At 42.8% G+C, this 24,105-nt stretch overlaps 2 protein-coding genes across 2 annotated transcripts in view; both read left to right on the top strand.

The window, feature by feature from the left end:
* The window catches only part of LOC114664509 (pyruvate dehydrogenase (acetyl-transferring) kinase isozyme 2, mitochondrial-like), a 905,310-nt gene that overhangs the window by 818,248 nt on the left and 62,957 nt on the right, over positions 1-24,105 (top strand). The window lies entirely within an intron of this gene.
* Positions 22,950-24,105, top strand: part of LOC114664579 (beta-1,4 N-acetylgalactosaminyltransferase 2-like) — a 100,023-nt gene continuing 98,867 nt past the window's right edge. The window contains exon 1 of the mRNA XM_028818747.2: positions 22,950-23,522. Within this exon, the coding sequence (XP_028674580.1) occupies positions 23,500-23,522 (23 nt within the window). The 5' untranslated portion in view covers positions 22,950-23,499. The remainder of the gene's footprint in view (positions 23,523-24,105) is intronic.

The raw sequence follows: 24,105 nt of genomic DNA, 5'->3' as shown, positions 1-24,105 counted from the left end.
TTTTCTGAATCACAATCTGACTGTATGGGTGGTTACCTGCCAGGTAACGCTTTTGGTTGGTCAGGAAGTCGCCTTACATCCGCCACGTGCCCTCTTTCTGTTTCCAGAAGCTGATCATAGAATGGTTTTAATAGTTTACTTTCAAATAATGCAAAGAGTATGCGACATGTGTTTCTCCCTAATTCTGGGCTCATCAGGCATACACACTCACTGCATCACCTCTCGTGAATCGAATCTCTATCGTCAGCGCCAGAGTTGAAGCCCCTAACGTTGCGGTCAGCAAGTCGGCTAACATCCGCCATGTGCCGTCTTTCAGTTGCGAGAAGCAGATCATAGAATGGTTGAAACTGTTGCCCCTAACGTTGCGCCACGGCGTGTGGTTCGTTTATACCTCGTGTCTTCTCATTAAACTTTTATCTCGCGAATATGTTATTGCAATCTGCAGCGGGAGCGTTTCTATAAACTTAATTTAAACTTACGTTTTACACCGTGCTTTGTTTCCCTTATGAACATGCTTGTATGCTTCACTCGCTCCCTTCTGAATTGTTTAATGAATTTTTTGCTCTTCGCTGTTTGCGGCTCTTCCGTCATTTCCCCCTACTTCGTTCTTTTATCTCGCGAATATGTTATTGCAATCCTTAACGGGAGCGTTTCAATAAACTGATTGAAAAGAGTTTTGCATTTACCTTTTTAGTAAAAGGCAAGCTTTTAAGCCTGAGAAATCACCCCGTAAATGCACACGTTTAATTGCACATGTGTTAATATGTATGGTTACACAGTATTAAAAGACAGTGAACAACGTCAGTTACCTTTGTTCCCGCGTTTGATAAAAGGCGAGCTTTTAAGCCTGAGAAATCACCCCGTAAATGCACACGTTTAATTGCACATGTGTTAATATGTATGCTTACACAGTATTAAAAGACAGTCAAAAATTAACGTCATTTACCTTCGTTCCCACGTTTGACTCGTGCTGTAAATCTCTTCCTTGTTTTTAGTTCACGTGATTACGTAGGAGGCGTGATGACACGATACGTGACTCCGCCTCCTCCATTACAGTATATGGACAAAAAATATATTCCAGTTATGACCATTACGCGTAGAATTTCGAAATGAAACCTGCCTAACTTTTGTAAGTAAGCTGTAAGGAATGAGCCTGCCAAATTTCAGCCTTCCACCTACACGGGAAGTTCGAGAATTAGTGATGAGTGAGTCAGTCAGTCAGTCAGTCAGTCAGTCAGTGAGTCAGTGAGTCAGTGAGGGCTTTGCCTTTTATTAATATGTATAGATATATATGTTGCATAGTTTACTGTCAAATGATGCAAAGAGTACGCAACACGTGTTTCGCCCTCATTTGGGCTCATCAGGCGTACATGCTCTACTGCTCCCCTCTCAGGGAATAGAACCTCGGCGTCAGAGACGAAGCCCCTTTACGCTGCGCTACGGCATGTGGTTTGTTTATTTGACAGCCTGTAGGTCCGGAGTAATTACATTCATTGCATTCTGTTTTGTCTCGGTAGAGTAATATATATGGCTCTACTTTCCCCTATTGTATTATTAATATGTAGCCTTAGAATGCCTAATCTCACAGATTTACCACTGTTTTTAAGGTATGTATATAACTTATCCCCACATTCATTTCTATATCTATAACCTCAGGCAATTAGATGTAGTAAAAAGACAAGCAGAAGTTAAGTTACACATAAAATAATGTATTATTGATAATATTCATAAATAATAACAAAATGCAAAGTACATTCGAATATTGGCAACCATACAACCTGATTAAATGGCGATATGTAGTTCAGGCGGCACACAGACTTGTAGTTACTTAAATGTCTTTAGTTAAGGCATCATTAGTGCTCAGCTTTCAGCCACATGTCTGTTCAAAATGGCTGCTGAGCTGTGCTCTTCATTGTGTTGTCTTCATCATCACAGGTTAGCAAGAGAGAGATACTTCTTCATCATATGTTGGTTGGTAAGAGAGAGATTGTGAGGTTAAGCACGTACATTTATAGATGTTCTGTCCAACCCCTAGAGCCAATAGGACATCATGGTACTTAAAGCCCTCTGAGACAAGCCAATTCCAAACAGCCATACCTCAGACCAATGGGGGAATAGAACATCTTAACACCTGCCCCCAAAACATATGTTAAAGTACGCCTTAGCCTACTTGAAATGAATTGACCTTAGAAATGACTTTAGCAAAGAAACACTCGGCAAACTGGTTTAAAACACACATCCCCAAATCCTGTCGTAAAATTCAAACAGACCCATTCCTAAGGGGGGCGGGGGGGGGGGTAAACACTAAATTACTTTGCTTTACCTAAATTACAAATAAAGACATACAAAATATTCATCAAGTTATATGTAAAATCTCACATCACAACACATTCGTAGACTGAGTCTCGACGACCTGAATTGTGTGGGTGGTTACCTACCAGGTAACGTTTGTGGTTGGTCTGCCATTTGGCAAATTTGAATGGCAGACCAACCACAAATGTTACCTGGTAGGTAACCACCCACACAATTCAGGTCGTCGAGACTCAGTCTATGAATGCAATATATATATATGTATATATATGAATGTTTATGCATATGTATAAGTATGTATGTATGTATGTATGTATGTATGTATGTATGTATGTATGTATGTATGTATGTATGTATGTATGTATGTGTGTGTGTACTGTATATATATTTTTTTCTTCTTTCCAAACGGGACTGTTTAACATTACATCCTTGGTTTATTGTATTAGGCATGTACTATCATACATTATCTGTATATCCATGGGTACTGTTTAACATTATACCATGGGTTTATTCTTTCAGGACTGTTTAAGATCAAATTCTAGGCTTAAAGTATTTGGACTGTACTGGCAATAGATATCTCTACTTTATTCCTTCTGCACCGCTGCTTGGGGGCTTTTTTTGTCCTGGACGTGTTCTGTCTCTAGGCATGTCAGAGTAGAACTTTGTGAAGTGTGATCTAGCCTCACTTGGGGAGGCAAAATGGGGGGATGGGGGGGTGTGGGGAAGGAGAGAAAGAGAGCAAGCTATTCATGATCTATCCTTTTCATCCCCACAATTGTAAGTACCAACACAACTATAGGCTTCATTGCCATAACTCTTTGCAATATTGGAAATTAAGGTTACAGCTATCATATATCATAATTTACAATCTTAATTTAAGGTTAAAAAATGACAACAAAAGTTCAGAAGCAATGTCTCTGTGACCAAACAGTAAATTTTGTGATCTGGAATGTCAAAGGTCTCAATCATGAACTAAAGAGGAAGAACGTATTCTCTCGCCTAACATGTCTAAATGGCAAGATAGTATTTTTACAGGAGGCTCACATAATCAACAAGGATCAGTTTAGGTTGCAAGGAGACTGGACTGGCCAAATATTCCATTCCAGCTACACACTGGACAACATGTTTTGGGTGTGTACCAAATTAACATCATTCTGGACAAAAATTTTTAAATGCCTATCAGAAAGCCTTGGTGTCACAATCCCTCCTAACCTATTAACAGCTGTGTTTGGTGGAATCCCAGATGATGGTGCTATAGCTCTCCTATTCAGATATGGGTGAGCACAATGGGTTCTGAAATAGGGTCAATGGTAGGACTGGACATACGTGACTGTTGACAAATGACTTCTAATTCTGAAGCAAGCTGCTGTTCTGTTGTCATGATTGCAGGTCTGGGTGTGCTTTCAAAAATGGACGGTGTTGGAGGTGGGGAGGTCTGACCCAATTGCCTGGCAGATGGCAAGCTGGGTCTTATTCTTTCCAATGCAGACACTTCCAGGCCTTCAGGGTCTACTGGGGAACTGTACATAGCACCCTGCAAAGTTCTTCATTTTCTGTAATGCTGGTGACAATATTCATTAAAACGTCTCGGCTTGATGCTTAAGGAAAGTTTTCTGCCAAGCTGGTGGCTGCTCGGAATGCACAGCCCCTCCCTCTGGTGCAAGGTCAGCGTCTTCCATTAACTTTTATTTGGTTGTTTATTAATCTTAATGGTTTATCTTGCCAATTAAAGTAGCAATTCAAAAGTGCTTGTGTTTTTCCCCACAATACAGTCTCTATAAGTTCTCAGTGCTAAAGTTTTTTTTTTTTTTGGTAAGTCATTAGTGCCTGAAAATACACCGCAGTTTATTCAGTGCGCTGTAATGTGTCTCGTGGCACAGGGTGCTCTGGTGCTTCAGGCGGCAAGAGTCATGCTCCCTGAAGGGCTTCGGCAGTATTCCTATTTCTCTCCTCTTTATCCATCCATCCATCCATCCATTATCCAACCCGCTATATAAAACCCAGACTGGAAGGGGACGCTGGCGCACGCATGCTGTTGCCGCTCCTCCCTGCTAACAACACTTTTTGCAAAACTCGCTTTAATTCTACACTTTCTTACGCATGTTTTATTTCCTTTATTGTACGTATAGTTTGTGGATGCAACTGACTTGAATTGTATGGATTTGGTTAATATTTACAGACTTTATGGACTCTACTTTGACTGGGAACAACTGAACCTGTGGATCACGGGACAAGATCTATGAACATTTCTTTGTACCTGGTGATCTAGGACCTCGGGATAATTTGTCTCCTTGATTATATTTGCTATTCTGGTCTGCTCCCGATTCATTTTACAATACTGTTTGACTATGAACTGATCTGATGTTCATACTGTCACACACGTGCGCATGGGAGGCAGCTAAAGGGCTCGAGGGAAGACAGTTCTGGGGCATGCCGGGATGGGGCAGAGTGCACTTATTCTTTTTTTCCCTTGCCTGTAGACCATTCCCGGGAGATCTCACCTGGCTCTCATGATGTCACTTCCGGGACCGAGCCAATGGAAGAAGACCTTACCGGCTCCGGCCCCTGTGATGTCACCTCCGGGCTTGAACCAATGGCAGATGATCCTGAGCCAGACCCATATGACCTCACTTCCTGTCTTCCCCTTTAAAAGTCTAACCGTTTCCCCTATGTGTCAGTCTTGTTGTGGACTCTGTTGTAAGCACATCAGTGGTCTATATTTTGCATTTACGACTTTGCAGCCAGGATACCTCATTATATGGGTGGCTGCCCCAAACCTTTATCTGTGTGATGTCTCATTATTGCGACAATACCCACCTGGCCGGTGGCACCGGGGTGATCACACCTGTGATATCCAGCGTTACTGTTTATGGCTGTATGCTGGAACTTCCAAATCCTGCTACCTCCTCCTGCTATGCTTTCTGCTGCTTTGCTATCGCCGCTCATCTACGCTACCACACCCGCCTGTCCTACCAGCTCTGCTGTGCTGTGCTGTGCTGCTTCTCCACTGCTATCAGATAAGTATTACTCACTATCATGCTAAAATACTCTCATGACAAACTCCTTCTTATTAAACAGTTTGTCCAAAGCGGCGTTTGGGGGTGGCAAGTGGGGCGACCCTCCCAAGCACCGTGCCTAAAGGGGTCCCACTTTTGAGATCCGCGTGTCCCGTTCGAGCGGATTTGTGAAGTTATATACTGTACTCCAGTATATATATATATACAGTATATTTATTTGAGATACTTCTAAGAGGAACCCTTTTAAAATCTCTCCTCAAGGTGAAATTCCGTACATGTACTGTACGTCTTTGAAAACATTCCATAGTCCGAATATTAAGGCACAAAAACACATATCGCTAATGATAACCGGCTGACATGACATTAACGTGAGTTTTGACTGTGACATCCTGCATATCGAGACTCAGAGTATACTTGCAATTTGGGTACTTTTTCTAGAAGAGGCCCTGATAATTTCTGCATGACACCGCATCGCATTTCGTACTGTCGTGGTATTGTCATGAATTATGAATTGCACTTTTTTAATAGATTACGAGGGGGCTTTGTTCCCTGCTCGCTTTGCTCGCCAATCCCCTCCCCACAGTCTGCGCTATGTGCCAGCCACTTCATGTCTCTGGATTTCACATTCACCAAACAACAAATCTTTGAATTCTCGCAGATGTGCCTCTTCATTGGATATAAACACTGCTTTTCCCTGATGGCAACACGAATTAGACAATCTACAAGTCTCCAACTTAAACTTTAAAGCTGAACAATATCTAAATACTTCTGTCATATCACCTATGTCCATATATTCGATCTCTTTTTGCTGTTCCGTTATTTCACTGAGCAGTATTTTCCGTTTGTTCCGTTCCGTTCATTTTTTGTGACTTTCAAATTTTCATACTTCTATTATCTCTAACCTGCTCTGCATGTGTATCACACCAACATTTTTTAATTCTTCATGATGTTCTACTTTGTCATCTACTCTTTGTCTTTTATTTCCGGCCTGGAGCCTGGTTAAATCTATTGGCACAAAGTCTCGTCTCGCGGGACATGAAAGTGTCTCTCTGAAAAAGTCACGTCTCATCCCAGAATTTTTTTATTATAATAGATGGATATTGTTATAATTTCAAAAAGTCCATGTGTTATCTTGCAACAATTTAGCTGAATATTGTAATGAGAAAATCCAGTAAATGTTGACATTATTTTAATTCTTTGAGGAATTAATATTTTTTCCAAAAAACATAGTTTCTGAAAAGCAATGGTTTCACACAGAAATTAACATAAAACATCTGTTGCTGCATGCTGCGGCTGCCAGTTTGTCAAGAATGTATGGCAGGCTTGCTGCCAGGCTGTCTTCACATGGCTGGGGCAGCAGCAGCAGTGGTCACGGTCGCAGTGCATTGCAATCTGGTTTCTACCTCTTCCCATTGTTAAGTGGCAGTCCTCCTGGTGAACACTGCCGTAAGCGTGTCATACATGAGCCTGTTCAGCACCATGATTAGCTGGGGACCAGTCAGCTGGAACCTCATATTCGTTTTCGATCACTTGTATCAAAATCAGAGTCTGACAAGTCATATTCCAGTTCAGAGATAATAGGCAAAACATCATCCACGAAGTATTTTCTTTATGCATTCGGCTTTGATCTCTTGCCAGATGTTAGTGCCATTGTTGCTCTTATTTGCGCCTTACTACTCACACAAGTGCAGGAAATCTCGGTCAAACCAAAGAAGCTAACTTTCCTTCTAGCAACAAGAGTTCAACTAAAACATAACGGTTGGTTTTGTCATAGTTTACAGTTGATTACCATCGTCAACTCCTCCTTTTGACAAAAGTTGACATCAGCCCTGAAAGAGTTACTTAAATTTGCACGCAAGTTTATACAGTCCACACATACCGGTAACAGCGTTTGACATAACCGGCCCCGTGTGGGGTTGGTCAGCTCTAGGCCCTGCACACCGCTAAGGCCACCTTTGGACTAGATTAATGGACAGGTCAATGTTGGAACCTGCAAAGCACTGCTACTACCTGTCACTCCTCCACCCAGTGCCAAAATACCAGCTAGAGGGTCATCAGCCAGAGTTATGATTGGTGATCTTTAATAGATAGATAGATAGATAGATAGATAGATAGATAGATAGATAGATAGATAGATAGATAGATAGATAGATAGATAGATAGATAGATAGATAGATAGATAGATAGATAGATACTTTATTAATCCCAATGGGAAATTCACATTCTTCAGCAGCAGCATACTGATACAATAAATAATATTAAATTAAAGAATGATAATAATACAGGTGAAAAAAACAGACAATAACTATGTATAATGTTAAATATTAACGTTTACCCCCCCTGGTGGAATTAAAGAGTCGCATAGTTTGGGGAGGAACGATCTCCTCAATCTGTCTGTGGAGCAGGACAGTGACAGCAGTCTGTCGCTGAAGCTGCTCTTCTGTCTGGAGATGACATTATTTAGTGGATGCAGTGGATTCTCCATAATTGATAGGAGCCTGCTGAGCGCCCCTTCGCTCTGCCACAGATGTTAAAACTGTCCAGCTCCATGCCAGCAATAGAGCCTGCCTTCCTCACCAGTTTGTCCAGGCGTGAGGTGTCTTTCCTCTTAATGCTGCCTCCCCAGCACACCACCGCGTAGAAGAGGGCGCTCGCCACAACTGTTTGATAGAACATCTGCAGCATCTTATTGCAGATGTTGAAGGACGCCAGCCTTCTAAGGTAGTATAACCGGCTCTGTCCTTTCTTGCACAGCGCATCAGTATTTGCAGTCCAGTCTAATTTATCATCCAGCTGCACTCCCAGATATTTATAGGTCTGTACCATCTGCACACAGTCAACTTTGATGATCACTGGGTCTATGAGGGGTCTGGGCCTCCTAAAATCACTATTTATTTATTATATTTATTTATTAAATATTTATTATTATTTATATCACTAATAATACATTTTTATTAATATAGCGCCTTTCCCATGCTCAAGGCACTTCACAGAGTTAAGAAAGAACGGCAGGGTATACAGTATATAGCATTGTACTAAACTGTAACGCACTCCTCTCAGGACTACCCATAAAAAAAGACATCAATCGTTTGCAACAAGTGCAGAATGCAGCTGCTAGAATCCTAACCAGGAAAAGAAAATCCGAGCACATCTCTCCAGTTTTGATGTCACTACACTGGTTACCTGTGTCATTCAGAATTGACTTTAAAGTTCTGCTTATGGTTTATAAAGCCTTAAATAATCTCGCCCCATCTTATATATTGGAATGTCTGACACCTTATATTCCAAATCGTAACCTCAGATCCTCAACTGAGTGTCTCCTTAGAATTCCAAGAGCAAAACTTAAAAGAAGTGGTGAGGTGGCCTTCTGCTGTTATGCACCTAAAATCTGGAATAGCCTGCCAGTAGGAATTCGCCAGGCTAATACAGTGGAGCACTTTAAAAAACTACTGAAAACACATTACTTTAACAAGGCCTTTCTCATAACTTCACTGTAAATTAAATCCTGATACTCTGTATGTCCAATTCATTATAATAACTATTCATGGTGGCTCTAAAATCTGTACTAACCCCTACTCTCTCTTCTGTTTCCTTTCCGGTGTCCTTTTGGTGGTGGTGCAACTCAAAGCACCATGATGTTCCAACAATGATGGATGGATTAAAAGCCAGAAGTCTGTATGACCATCAGCATCAAGTGATTCTGTGAGAACCCTAACTACAAAGAGGACTATTTCATTTATGTTAGGTAGAATGCCCAGAGGGGACTGGGTGGTCTCGTGGCCTGGAACCCCTACAGATTTTATTTTTTTTTCTCCAGCCTTCTGGAGTTTTTTTTTCTGTCCACCCTGGCCATCGGACCTTACTCCTTTTCTATGTTAACTAATGTTGTCTTATTTTAATTTCTTACTTTGTCTTGTATTTTTCTTTTCTTCATTATGTAAAGCACTTTGAGCTACTTTTTGTATGAAAATATAAATAAAGAAGAGTAAGATAGTAAATTCAGAGAAAACCCTAACAGACAACATTGATTGTATAGCATACACACACACAGGTTACATGAGCATCTTGACATAGAGGTAAACTGAGAGAAGAGTAATAAAGTCAAGTAGAGCTAAAAGCCTTCCTGAACAGATGAGTTTTGTGTTTCAGCTGACCTGATTAATTTCGGGATGTCATTCCAGAGTCTGGGCGCTATACAGCTGAAGGTCCTGCTGTCACCCATGGAGTGTACATTAGTGTGGGGCACAACAAGATTACCAGAATCAGAGAACCTTAGTGGGCGGACAGGCACACAGTGATGGAGAAGGTCACTGATGTAGTTTGGTGCGAGGTCATTTAAGGCTTTGTAGGTTATTAGTAGGATTTGATATTCAATCCTGTAGGACACAGGGAGCCAGTGAAGGCGGAGCAGGATGGGTGTGATGTGCTCGCTGCTGCTGGTTTGAGTAAGGACTCTTGCAGCCGAGTTTTGAATAAGCTGGAGCTGTGATATAAGATTAGAAGGGGCACCTGCCAGTAGGGAATTACAATAATCGATGCGGGATGTGATAAAAAGCATGGACAAGTTTCTCAGCGTTAGAAAAGGAGGGGAAGGAACGAACACGGGATATGTGATGGAGGTGAAAGTCAGAAAGTTTCTTAATGTGATTTATGTGGGCGGAATAAGTGAGGGAGGAATCAAAAATGACACCAAGATTCTTTGCAGTAGAGGCAGGTCTGATGAGATCACCGCCAAGATGGACTGGGAAGGAGCTCATTTTATTAAGTTGTACTTTAGTCCCAATTTGCAGGAGTTCAGTTTTGTTGCAATTTAATTTTAAAGAGTTCTGCTCCATCCAGGTATTAATTTCACTGAGGCAGGTTGTGAGCTGAGAAAGCTCTGATGAAGTTCCACTTTTAACATTGAAATAGAGTTGAGTATCGTCTGCATAAAAATGATAACCCAGTCCATAGCTACGAATAATATGGCCAAGGGGAGGCATTATATATATACAGAAGAGAAGAGGGCCGAGGACAGGGCCCTGAGGGACTCCTTGTGTGACTGGCACGGAGTTGGATCTGCTGTTGCCAAGACTAACAAACTCTTGCCTATCAGTCAGATAGGACTTGAATCACTGGAGGGCAGTGCCAGAGAGACCCAGCATGTTCTCCATTCTGGACAGTAGAATGTCATGTCTCACAGTGTCAAATGCTGCACTGAGGTCTAACAGAATTAATTATTAGAATTAATTAGAATGAATTATAATTAATATTAATATCTTTATTGTTTTATTCTTTCTCAATGAGGTTCTGGGATTTCCTGGTGGGGGTTCTGGGGTTTTCTGAGATTGAGGAACACGATTCAAACGTTTATTTTCTCCTATCTTGGTTTCTGAGGAAGTAATTTTTTTAGCATCTCTTCATGGCATCATTTTGAATATTGATGGCTGGGTTGCATAATGGATGGATGGATGGGACCCTTTTGTGATTGTAGAGGAAACCTCTTGGAATTCCCTGGGAGTGTACTTGCATGATGTCATCAGTGTGACCCCCCCTTGGTCATGAAACATTTTGGAAAAGCAAAGTCATTGGGCGGCACGGTGGCACAGTGGGTAGCGCTGCTGCCTCAAGGTTAGGAGATCCGGGTTCGCTTCCCGGGTCCTGCCTGCATGGAGTTTGCATGTTCTCCCCATGTCTGCGTGGGTTTCCTCCCACAGTCCAAAGACATGCAGGTTAGGTGCATTGATGATCCTAAATTGTCCCTAGTGTTTGTGCTTGGTGTGTGGGTGTGTGTGCCCTGTGGTGGGCTGGCGCCCTGCCCGGGGTTTGTTTCCTGCCTTGTGCCCTGTGTTGGCTGGGATTGGTTCCAGCAGACCCCTGTGACCCTGTAGATAGGATATAGCAGGTTGGATAATGGATGGATGGAAAGTACATCCTCCAAATATGGGGTGCAACATTCATCTCTCAATTGCTCCAGTACCCCTTCCATGCATCTTTGAAATGCTGCAGGAGCATTGCTCAAGCCAAAAGGAATGCGTACCCACTCATATAGCCCCCATGGGGTACTGAAGACAGTGACAGATCTTGAGTCTTCATCCGTGAAACCTTGATGGTATGCACTTCCTTGATCTCAGATTGAAAACCATGAATAGCCCCCAAGGTTCTCCAGTAGGTCTTGAATGCGTGGCACAGGGTGTCTGTCAGGGATGCTTTATGGTTTAGCTCTCTAAAGTCCTCACAAAGACGCAAACTTAAGTCCTTTTTCCTGACACAGACAACTGGAGAAGAGTAAGCTGAAGTGGACTTCTTTATCTAGCCATGGTCCAAAAGGTTCTGGATGTATTCTTTCACCTCTTTGAATAAAGGGTTTTGAAATAGCATTGTACCTTTTCTGCATCCTTTAAGTGGACTTTTAGCTTCAAATCTGGAATGCAACCAATTTCATCATCTTCACCTGAAAATACATCTGATTCTTCATATAACATGCGCTTGACTAACTCTTGTTCTTCCTCTTTTAAGTGGGAGAAATCTACTGGTGGGTTCCATTTCTCTCTAGCAGTAACCTTGTATTTGTTGCTTTCCTGTTTAACTCTACTTTCCCATTGGGATTAATAAAGTATCTATCTATCTATCTATCTATCTATCTATCTATCTATCTATCTATCTATCTATCTATCTATCTATCTATCTATCTATCTATCTATCTATCTATCATATAGTGCCTTTCAGATCTATCTATCTATCTATCTATCTATCTATCTATCTATCTATCTATCTATCTATCTATCTATCATATAGTGCCTTTCAGATCTATCTATCTATCTATCTATCTATCTATCTATCTATCTATCTATCATATAGTGCCTTTCAGATCTATCTATCTATCTATCTATCTATCTATCTATCTATCTATCTATCTATCTATCTATCTATCTATCATATAGTGCCTTTCAGATCTATCTATCTATCTATCTATCTATCTATCTATCTATCTATCTATCTATCTATCTATCTATCTATCTATCTACTCTGTGTGTGCAGCATTGACTTGGCCATCAATTGGCTGGCTGAGTATTACTGGGTCACATGGTGGGGGAAGGACTGGCCAGATATTAATAATTTCTTCTAGAGTGCCTAATATTGTTCCACTAGGAAGGTAGATATCGTCCATCCATCCATCCATTATCCAACCCGCTATATCCTAACTACAGGGTCCTGGGTGTCTGCTGGAGCCAATCCCAGCCAAAACAGGGTGCAAGGCAGGAAACAAACCCCGGGCATGGTGCCAACCCACCGCAGGGCGGTAGATATCATGTAAGATGTAATTTTGAAGAGGTATGATCAGGGCCGGATTTATATGAAAAGAGGCCCTAGGCTATTCCACTTATGAGGCCCTTTCACCTTCCATTTTTAAGTTTGTAAATTACATGAGAGATAATAAAATTTTGCTAACAATTTGAATGTAGGCCCCTCTTGATCTTGAGGCCCTAGGCTGAAGCCTAGTTAACCTATAGGAAAATCCGGCCCTGGGTATGATAATTAGTTTTGAAATACCAGTTGGACTGTCAGCAATGGCAGGGAGCAGTTCAATGCCCTCTGGGCAAAGATTCTCTACTAGTGGCTCAAAAGACATTGTGCCTCCTCTAGGCAAAGCCCTAATTTTACATCTCACTTCACATATTTGACCAGCTGGGATAACAAGCCCCTTTTTCCCCATCTTTACTGTAATACCTTGGTGATATTGCTTCCACAGGTTTTACTCTTAACGGCAGAGATGATATTATCTGCTGTGTCACCTTTCAGATTTAATGCCTCACTCAGCAGCACGCTAAGACTGGTGGTGTCGGTCTGATTACACTTCTCTCGGATCAGTTCCTCTATAACACAGGTGTTGAACTCCGGGCCTGGAGGGGCGCAGTGGCTGCAGGTTTTCATTCTAACCCTTTTCCTAATCAGTGCCCAGTTTTCAAAGCTAATTAACTGATTTTCCCTTCATTTTAATAGCCCTGTTTTTAAGGATTCAGTCCTCTGAATTGGTTCTTTTTTTCATTAAATGGCAGCCAAACAGAAACGAGACATGAAACGAGCCAACAGATGAGCAGCTAAATTGGGGTTTCAAACTCCAGCCAATTTCACTCCAACCAGTTCCTTAATGAGAAGCTGATTCTTGCTGTTAATTAAACCCATTACTTAATTCCACGGCTTGCTGCTGCCCTTATTCTGCTACAGTAGACATTTCCCAAACCGTGATTTTCTGTTTCTGATTATATACCTGAGAGATCAACCTTACCGAGGCCATCACCTTTCTTTATGTTCAGATAATGTGGTTAGCTGGTCACCTGTTTGCTCGTTTTGTGTCTCATTATTGTTTGGCTGCTAATTAAGGAAAAAGAAAGAACTAAGGGGGTCTGAGTCAAGTTAATTAAAACTAAGGCAAAACAAGTTAATTAGCAGCAAAAACTGGTCGCTAATTAAGAAGATGGTTAGAATGAAAACCTGCAGCCATTGTGGCCCTCCAGGCCCAGAGTTCGACACCCCTGCTCTATAAAATTGAAGCCTAACAGCGGACAGTTAACTTGACTTTGACTTACTAACAAAGGAACATCAATGGCTATCTGCCAATGCCTGGGGCTCAGTATCTGAAGTGAAACCTCAACCCATCCTTCAAATGGAATCTCAGTGCCATTTGCAGCAGTAATACAGAGTGGACATCCTGTTAATAAACTCTCAAGTGACTGAATCTTAACATCAGGCAATGTCTTCCTTACCCACTCTCTCCCCCACTATGCTAACCTGTGTTCCTGTGTCTAACAGCATTTGTGTTTGAATTCCATTGATTACACACGTTACCAACCCTGAGTGGTGGAGTGCCCTCTCAGCATTGGGGGTGAGATCCTGCCTCAAGTGGAGGAGTTCAAGTATCTCGGGGTCTTGTTCACGAGTGAGGGAAGAATGGAGCGTGAGATCGACAGGCGGATCGGTGCGGCATCCACAGTGATGCAGGCTCTGCATCGGTCTGTCGTGGTGAAAAAGGAGCTGAGCCATAAGGCAAAGCTCTCAATTTACCAGTCGATCTACGTTCCTACCCTCATCTATGGTCATGAGCTATGGGTAGTGACCGAAAGAACGAGATCGCGAATACAAGCGGCTGAAATGAGTTTCCTCCGCAGGGTGTCTGTGCTCTCCCTTAAAGATAGGGTGAGAAGCTCAGTCATCCAATAGGGGCTAAGAGTAGAGCCACTGCTCCTCCGCATTGAGAGGAGTCAGATGAGGTGGCTCGGGTATCTGATCAGGATGCCTCCTGGACGCCTCCCTGGTGAGGTGTTCCGGGCACGTCCAACCGGGAGGAGGCCCCGGGGAAGACCCAGGACATGCTGGAGGGACTATGTCTCCGGGCTGACATGGGAACGCCTTGGGATTCTCCTGGAAGAGCTAGAAGTGGTGGCCGGAGAGAGGGAAGTCTGGGTATCTCTGCTCAAGCTGCTGCCCCCGCAACCCGACCTCGGATAAGCAGAAGAGGATGGATGGATGTATGGACACACGTTACCATGCAGCAACTCCCAATTAGTTGGGCAGCACGTTTTCTTTTAGGGGGCTGTAGATACGTGTTTTGCATTGTGGGGACCTCATTCTGGGGAGACCTGTTACTTCTGTTGGTCACTGGTCATCCCCCTCCAGTGACCGTCCCCAGTTTCCCGATTCCCATCTCATAGCACAGCCAACACCTCTGTGTCCCATCAAACCACAGCAAAAATGGGGGGTAAACATTAACATTATATAAAGTTATTGTCTATTTTTACCTGCATTATTATCAATATTTAATTTAATATTGTTTTTTGTATCAGTAAGGTGCTGCTGGAGTAAGTGAATTTCCCCTTGGGATTAATAAAGTATCTATCTATCTATCTATCTATCTATCTATCTATCTATCTATCTATCTATCTATCTATCTATCTATCTACAGTGGGTACGGAAAGTATTCAGACCCCCTTCAATTTTTCACTCTTTGTCAAATTGCAGCCATTTGCTAAAATCATTTAAATTAATTTTTTCCCTCATTAATGTACACACAGCACCCCATATTGACAGACAAAAAAATGAATTCTAAGCGGTATGTGTGGAGACAACCAGGCACTGCTCATCACTTGTCCAATACAGTCCCCACAGTGAAGCATGGCGGTGGCAGCATCATGCTGTGGGGGTGTTTTTCAGCTGCAGGGACAGGACGACTGGTTGCAATCGAGGGAAAGATGAATGCGGCCAAGTACAGGGATATCCTGGACAAAAACCTTCTCCAGAGTGCTAAGGACCTCAGACTGGGCCGAAGGTTTACCTTCCAACAAGACAATGACCCTAAGCACACAGCTAAAATAACGAAGGAGTGGCTTCACAACAACTCTGTGACTGTTCTTGAATGGCCCAGCCAGAGCCCTGACTTAAACCCAATTGAGTATCTCTGGAGAGACTTAAACATGGCTGTCCACCAACGTTTACCATCCAACCTGACAGAACTGGAGAGGATCTGCAAGGAGGAATGGCAGAGGATCCCCAAATCCAGGTGTGAAAAACTTGTTGCATCTTTCCCAAGAAGACTCATGGCTGTATTAGCTCAAAAGGGTGCTTCTACTAAATACTGAGCAAAAGGGTCTGAATACTTAGGACCATGTGACATTTCAGTTTTTCTTTTTTAATAAATCTGCAACAATTTCAAAAATTCTTTTTTTTGTCTGTCAATATGGGGTGCTGTGTGTACATTAATGAGGAAAAAAACTAATTGAAATGATTTTAGCAAATGGCTGCAATATGAGAAAGAGTGAAAAATTGAAGGGGGTCTGAATACTTTCCGTACCCACTGTATCTATCTCTCTATCTATTCTTTTATCCTGCTGGGCACATTCTCGACATCTTCTTTGAGGACTACCTCTTGAGACCTGAGTGTTCGATTGTGGAAGTGGACAGACAGCTGTCCGAGTACTGTTACCAGTATGCTTTGCGACCTTTTCGATATTTTTTTCTTGTGCAGGCACTTGAGCTGTCAGCTGCTCAATGGTTGTACTGTATCATGAGCTTGAGGTGCGCAGGCAGCTTTCAAATTTTCATTATCATTTTGGCTGACAATCTTGTTAAATTTCTTAACTTGAGTGGTTAACTGCGTTATTGCTGCACTGTCAACTTGCATCCTATCATTTGCTTGGCTCAGGTCAGTCTGATCAGCCTGCGAACTGCCCTTTGGTTCTACTGAATTTACAGAGACTGACCAACGTTTACTCAGAGTGTGAAGACGCTTTATTCTCTCTGCTTCCTCCCAGGTAGATTTAGTTATCTTCTCTAGAATTATATCATCAGTCACCTTCAAGTCAGTAAGAAATAGTTTTATGTCTTGTCCGATGTTATTTTTTTCATTTAACCCTTGATAAAGGGTATGAAAGAATATGCCCTGAACTAATTTTTTATCATAGTTGAATTCAGCTCCATGCAGCTCTGATGCCAGCAGCACACGCTGTCGAAGATCCATTATCTATATATATAAAATTCTTTTTCGAGTTTGAAACGGAAATTACGTATGACCACATGATATGGAAATTACCTATGACCACAGAACATATTATAATACAGGAACTAATCACTTTGTTTGTGGATGCCATTTTTATATCGTCTTTACGAATTGTTATTATTTGTGTGCACCCCGCGTCGCCCTCTCCCAGCCCTCCTGTCTGGACTACAGCGCTGAGCCGACAGAGAAGTTTTATTTATTCATCCACGTGACTGTCGCTGAAACTGCCACATTGTAACTTTTTTTTTAGTTCGCAGTACTTGATAGTAGAAGCGATGAAGAAAACAGCTTTCTGTCTTTCTACTTTTTAACTGCGCCGAGCTGTAAACAATGTGAAGACGAGACCACCTTCAGGGGTCGTGAGAACAAAGTGGATGGTGGAAGGCGCGGAATGTCGGGCTGCTTTTGTGATAAATTATTTTAACAAGTAAATCACAGGCATGTAGTGCAAGGTTGTCAGGCAGAAATTTGGACGGTCACATAGAAAGTGTAATTTCTATACCACAGCGGTCGTGTAGTGCCTTTCACAAGGGATCTGCTACTGACAGATAATCCAAATACATTTTAGCTGCTGTTAGTACTACTTACCTGTTGTGTTTTATCCATCCATCCATTTTCCAACCCGCTGAATCCAAACACAGGGTCACGGGGGTCTGTTGGAGCCAATCCCAGCCAACACAGGGCGCAACGCAGGAAACAAACCCTGGGCAGGGTGTCAGCCTACCTGCAGGACACACACAAACACACCCACACACCAAGCCCACACTAGGGCCAATTTAGAATCGTCAATCCACCTAACATGCATGTTTTTGGACTGTGGGAGGAAACCGGAGTGCCCGGAGGAAACCCACGCAGACACGGGGAGGACATGCAAACTCCATGCAGGGAGGACCCGGGAAGCGAACCCAGGTCTCCTAACTGCGAGGCAGCAGTGCTACCACTGCACCACTGTGCCGCCCCTGTTGTGTTTTAGCGCCTTTAAAATGTAGTTTACCCAAAACCACTCCAGTAGTGCTCAATGTATCTTTACTTCTTAAATGTTAATGTTTTACCGTTTAATAACTTATACACTGCATTTTATTTTTTTCCCTAACAACTTTTAGTACACACTTAACAATTTCAGACTCATTAAATCCCTCATGTAGCCCTACATCTATTTGTTTGCAAAGGTCACTGTATAAAATTTCAGAACCCCCATCATAGATTTGGCCACCATGGACTTTGAACTCCCTCCAAGGCAGAAAAGCAGCAACATCAGTGAGTCTTACCACCTGATCTGACGTCATATAAGGAAAGCATCCTTTCCCCAAGTCCCCAGAGTTCCTCCTATTTTCCAAGTTTGTGCCAAGATGTTTAGCTTGGCTCAACTGAGTGTCTTGATCCAGTCCTGTTGTGATAACACCTGTACAATCCTTACTCCAAGCAGGGGTAAAATCCTTTCTGGTTAAGAGTTGGGAAATTATATCCTGGAGGTGAAGTAGGTGTGCCATGCCTTCGTCCTCCGAATTTCTCAACTTATCACCCTTAACATAATCAAAAAGGAAATAATAAAGTTCTTGTTCACCTAGTTGTGAGAGTTCTACAGTTTCATCTACTATACTTGCAGCCAGAAGGCTGAGCTGGTTGTAATCCAGCAATATTAATTTCCTGTGGATATCCCAGATGAGCATCTTGCATGGTCCAGATGTTGCCATCTCCCTTCTGTACCTGAAGCTGGGCTCTCTGAATGACACACTGAAAGGAGTCCCCCCTGAAGCTACACAACAGGAATTCCCAGGCGTAGTGATGACTGTCTCCATGACAGCGTGCTGATCCTGGACGAGCCCCCTATTGTTACCGACCTCAGGCCTAGGGGAATCTGGGCCAGGTACAAGCCACTGTTGCTACAGGGTGTAGCCACAACAATATGGTGAAAGAGCATAAAAGCAACAGGCAGCCGTCACAAGTCCCAGACCACACTTCTGTTCTTTTTTTATTCTCCTTTACCCAGAAATATACAGTGCATCTGGAAAGTATTCACAGCGCATCACTTTTTCCACATTTTGTTATGTTACAGCCTTATTCCAAAATTGATTAAATTCATTTTTTTCCTCAGAATTCTACACACAACACCCCATAATGACAACGTGAAAAAAGTTTACTTGAGATTTTTGCAAATTTATTAAAAATAAAAAAACTGAGAAATCCCATGTACATAAGTATTTACAGCCTTTGCCATAAAGCTCCAAATTGAGCTCAAGTGCATCCTGTTTCCCCTGATCATCCTTGAGATGTTTCTGCAGCTTCATTGGAGTCCACCTGTGGTAAATTCAGTTGACTGGACATGATTTGGAAAGGCACACACCTGTCTATAGAAGGTCCCACAGTTGACAGTTCATGTCAGAGCACAAACCAAGCATGAAGTCAAAGGAATTGTCTGTAGACCTCCGAGACAGGATTGTCTCGAGGCACAAATGTGGGGAAGGTTACAGAAAAATTTCTGCTGCTTTGAATGTCCCAATGAGCACAGTGGCCTCCATCATCCGTAAGTGGAAGAAGTTCGAAACCACCAGGACTCTTCCTAGAGCTGGCCGGCCATCTAAACTGAGCGATAGGGGGAGAAGGGCCTTAGTCAGGGAGGTGACTAAGAACCCGATGGTCACTCTGTTAGAGCTCCAGAGGTCCTCTGTGGAGAGAGGAGAACCTTCCAGAAGGACAACCATCTCTGCAGCAATCCACCAATCAGGCCTGTATGGTAGAGTGGCCAGACGGAAGCCACTCCTTAGTAAAAGGCACATGGCAGCCCGCCTGCAGTTTGCCAAAAGGCACCTGAAGGACTCTCAGACCATGAGAAAGAAAATTCTGTGGTCTGATGAGACAAAGATTGAACTCTTTGGTGTGAATGCCAGGCATCACGTTTGGAGGAAACCAGTCACCGCTTATCACCAGGCCAATACCATCCCTACAGTGAAGCATGGTGGTGGCAGCATCATGCTGTGGGGATGGGAGGGACTGGGAGACTAGTCAGGATAAAGGGAAAGATGACTGCTGCAATGTACAGAGACATCCTGGATGAAAACCTGCTCCAGAGTGCTCTTGACCTCAGACTGGGGTGACGGTTCATCTTTCAGCAGGACAACGACCCTAAGCACACAGCCAAGATATCAAAGGAGTGGCTTCAGGACAACTCTGTGAATGTCCTTGAGTGGCCCAGCCAGAGCCCAGACTTGAATCCGATTGAACATCTTTGGAGAGATCTTAAAATGGCTGTGCACCGACGCTTCCCATCCAACCTGATGGAGCTTGAGAGGTGCTGCAAAGAGGAATGGGCGAAACTGGCCAAGGATAGGTGTGCCAAGCTTGTGGCATCATATTCAAAAAGACTTGAGGCTGGAATTGCTGCAAAAGGGGCATCGACAAAGTATTGAGCAAAGGCTGTGGATACTTATGGACATGGGATTTCTCAGTTTTTTTATTTTTAATAAATTTGCAAAAACCTCAAGTAAACTTTTTTCACGTTGTCATTATGGGGTGTTGTGTGTAGAATTCTGAGGAAAAAAATGAATTGAATCCATTTTGGAATAAGGCTGTAACATAACAAAATGTGGAAAAAGTGATGCGCTGGGAATACTTTCTGGATGCACTGTATAAATGCTTCAATTTCTGCATAGATCAACATGGCAATCAGTGAAACAATGATGCAAGCCGATTTCCTCTGCATAACCAATAGTGTAAACACATTTACTTTGAGTACTTGATTAGAAACCAATGTCCCCAGAACTCATTAATTTTCAAAGGAAGCAGACAGTTCTGTATCCCCACATTGTGATACTAAATCAAAGCAGTCTGACTATTTAGCAAGGCAGGTAAATATTTTTGTCCTGTCCGTCAAAAATAACCTATGGCAGAATTTTCCAGAAATTCTGCCTTTTCTTCAAAACACTAGTTTATAGCCCATTACACTAAGCAATACACAGAATATGACAGGGGGCCTCGAGAGGAGCTGTGGTATTGGATGAGGAAGTCGGGAGTGGCAGAGAAGTACGTAAGAGAGGCATAGGACATGTACGAGGGAAGTGTGACCGTGGTGAGGTCTGTGGTAGGAGTGACGGAGGTGGGATTACATCAGGGATCGGCTCTGAGCCCTTTCTTATCTCCAATGGTGATGGACAGGTTGACAGACGAGATTAGACAGGAGTCATCGTGGACTGTGATGTTTACTGATGACATTGTGATCTGTAGTGAGAGAAGGGAACAGGTTGAGGAGACCTTGTAGAGGTGGAGATATGCTCTAGAGAGGAGAGGAATGAAGGTCAGTAGGACCACCACAACAGAATACATGTGTGTGAATGAGAGGGAGGTCAGTGGAATAGTGACGATGAGGGGAGTAGAGTTGGTGAAGGTGGATGAGTTTAAATTCTTGGGATCAACAGTACAGAGTAATGGGGATTGTGGAAGAGAAGTGAAGAAGAGAGTGCAGGCAGGGTGGAGTGGGTGGAGAAGAGTGTCAGGAGTGATTTGTGACAGACGGGTATCAGCAAGAGTGAAAGGGAAGGTCTACAAGACGGTAGTGAGACCAGCTATGTTATATGGGTTGGAGACGGTGGCACTGAGCAGAAAGCAGGAGACAGAGCTGGAGGTGGCAGAGTTAAAGATGCTAAGATTGGCATTGGGTGTGACGAGGGTGGACAGGATTAGAAATGAGGACATTAGAGGGTCAGCTCAAGTTGGACGGTTGGAGGCAAGATTGTGTTGGTTTGGACATGTGCAGAGGAGAGATGCTGGGTATATTGGGAGAAGGATGCTAAGGATAGAGCTGCCAGGGAAGAGGAAAAGAGGAAGGCCTAAGAGAAGGTTTATGGATGTGGTGAGAGAGGACATACAGGTGACGGGGGTGACGGAACAAGATGACGAGGACAGGAAGATATGGAAGAAGATGATCCGCTGTGGTGACCCCTAACAGGAGCAGCCGAAAGAAGAAGACACCAAGAACACACAGAACTGTCATTTTCTTTAGAACACAGAATTCTAGCCCATTACATATGCAGTCTCACTGAATAAAAAGTGAATACATAAAGATTTCGCGACGCATTTCATGTTGTTACTTATTTATTGGCGATATTGTATAGGTCTAGGTCTACGTCACCGTGCATCAGTAAAAGATAAAGAAAAATTATATTATTTCCATGCCGGTGAGAACTACACAGTCAAAAAATAACCTTTACGTTTTTGCCCCATATATCGAGTTTTTGTATCAATATGTTTTATCTGAAATATTCCCCCATACGCACTGTTTCTGGAGGATAGAAAAGTCACAAGCACGAGGATTCAAACAGCAGCAATCATGTTTAGCAACCAAACGTGAGTTAACAGCAAATATCCGGAGTTCCAGAGTCAACAAGTACAGTGTTGCATGCTTAATTACAATATCATAAGAGTAACTTCTGGAACACTAACTTTGCCATAACATTTTTGCGGAATGCATCATCACTTAACTGCCTTGGGTAGCCGGTGTTAAAAGGGGGGAGGGGGGGGGGGGGCTGCCATAGGAACACACGACTAGAGCGCGTCCGAGAAATGGAAAAGGATGCACAAGGGGGGGTGACTCAAATATGGTATTTAAAGTTTCTATAACGCGAAGAAGTGTAGGGCGAGGACGAGGACGGTGGCTCGACCGGACGGATGCTACGGAGACACCTGAAGTTACCGACGAGTACCAGCAGCAGCATTCTGCGCCCCGTGAGGCTGGGTTTCCCCCCACTTTCCCCTCAATACCTGTGTGAAGAAGAAAATGAAGAGCGGCTTAAAACGCCTGCTCTTCTCTAAGCGTCAAGTCTAAGCTCTCATTTTGAATTTATCATTTATCTGATCGTTCACTTTTTTGTCCGTTTTTATTCGTAGTAAACCCGCCTGAGAAAAGAGTCAACAGCAATTTAAACAACGCTGCGGCGACACAAACCCACAATTATCCGCTTTTCCTACTCTGTGCGAGAGAAAAGCCAAGCAAAATGACACCTTTTATTTTATTTTTATTTGTGCGAGAGAGAAAGAGAAGGGGTGGAGAGGTTGGGCGCATGCGCTGATGTCACGTTGCCGCACCCACCTGGATTGGGACGCGAGTGAAGCGGGAGACACCACGGCACCACACTGAAGCTGTGTATGTTTTGTTTTTTTTTTACTTCTGGTGTAGTGACAATCCTGCGACAAACCCCAAGTTTTCCTAGTAAATTGGACGACATCCTTGCAGGGCTGGACACCGATAAAAGTCATCCCCAGGACCACTCTGTGTGAGAAGTGCAGCTAATTTGACACCACCATAAAACACACCCCTATAGAATTAAGAGACGTCATGAGCTGATCGCTGAACATTGAGGAGGTTGTATAAAAAGTATAAAAAGTCACCATTTTACTCGCGGGCTAAAATTGAAAAGACAAAGAACAATGGATATAGTTATGGTTCGACATTGTGTAGTTTGCTATGACACGTCAAAGAATAGATAAATGAGATGCGAAATGCCTGCAAATATCCATCAGGACAGGTGTGGCGACGTGAAGCGGAACTGCGACTCATTTACCTATTTGAAATCTGAAGCGAACATCTTTTGTCAGTCTCTATGAAGGACATCGAGGCTGACGCTGTGAGACGACACCTGAAAAGCAATGAACTGTCACCGAGTCTACAGGTAACTTTTTTTCTTTCTTTTTATGTTTCTATATCCATCTCCGAATTTCGGAATTCAACAGTCTGATTTCATTTGTTACGAACCAACTCAGATTGTGCCGACTGGCATTCACAGTTTTTTGTAGACGTTTTGCTCTTTTGGTTTTGTTTGCCGATCGGTACTTTTCTATTATCGTGACGCACTTTTCAAAATTAGACAATCTACCCCTACCCAAATCCTAAACTTAACCTCACAAACTGGGTAGCAACAGTAACCTGGGCCTCTAATCTTAATAAAAGAACCCTCCGGAACCGAACCCTGATATTAAAATTAGTCTCCAAAATTGTAAGGCTTCAGGCACCGGGCGCCTTAATTTGCGTCACGATAAAATTTTCGTTTATTATTATTGTTTTTATTATTTCTCAGTTTACTGTGCAAAAAGTCGGTGAGCTTGTTTATTTGGCTCCAACTTTTTAATTGATAATATTGTTTAATGATTTAAAAGCAGCCGATACGGAGTAGCAATACAGGGCATTGCATTTACATCACAACGTAGTGTAGTGAGCTGTTAACTTCTAGTTGTGGCAGATTTAATTAACTGAAA

Source organism: Erpetoichthys calabaricus, chromosome 14 (assembly GCF_900747795.2).
Source record: "Erpetoichthys calabaricus chromosome 14, fErpCal1.3, whole genome shotgun sequence".
Classification (NCBI taxonomy): domain Eukaryota; kingdom Metazoa; phylum Chordata; class Cladistia; order Polypteriformes; family Polypteridae; genus Erpetoichthys; species Erpetoichthys calabaricus.
This window is presented reverse-complemented; position numbering and strand designations above follow the sequence as displayed.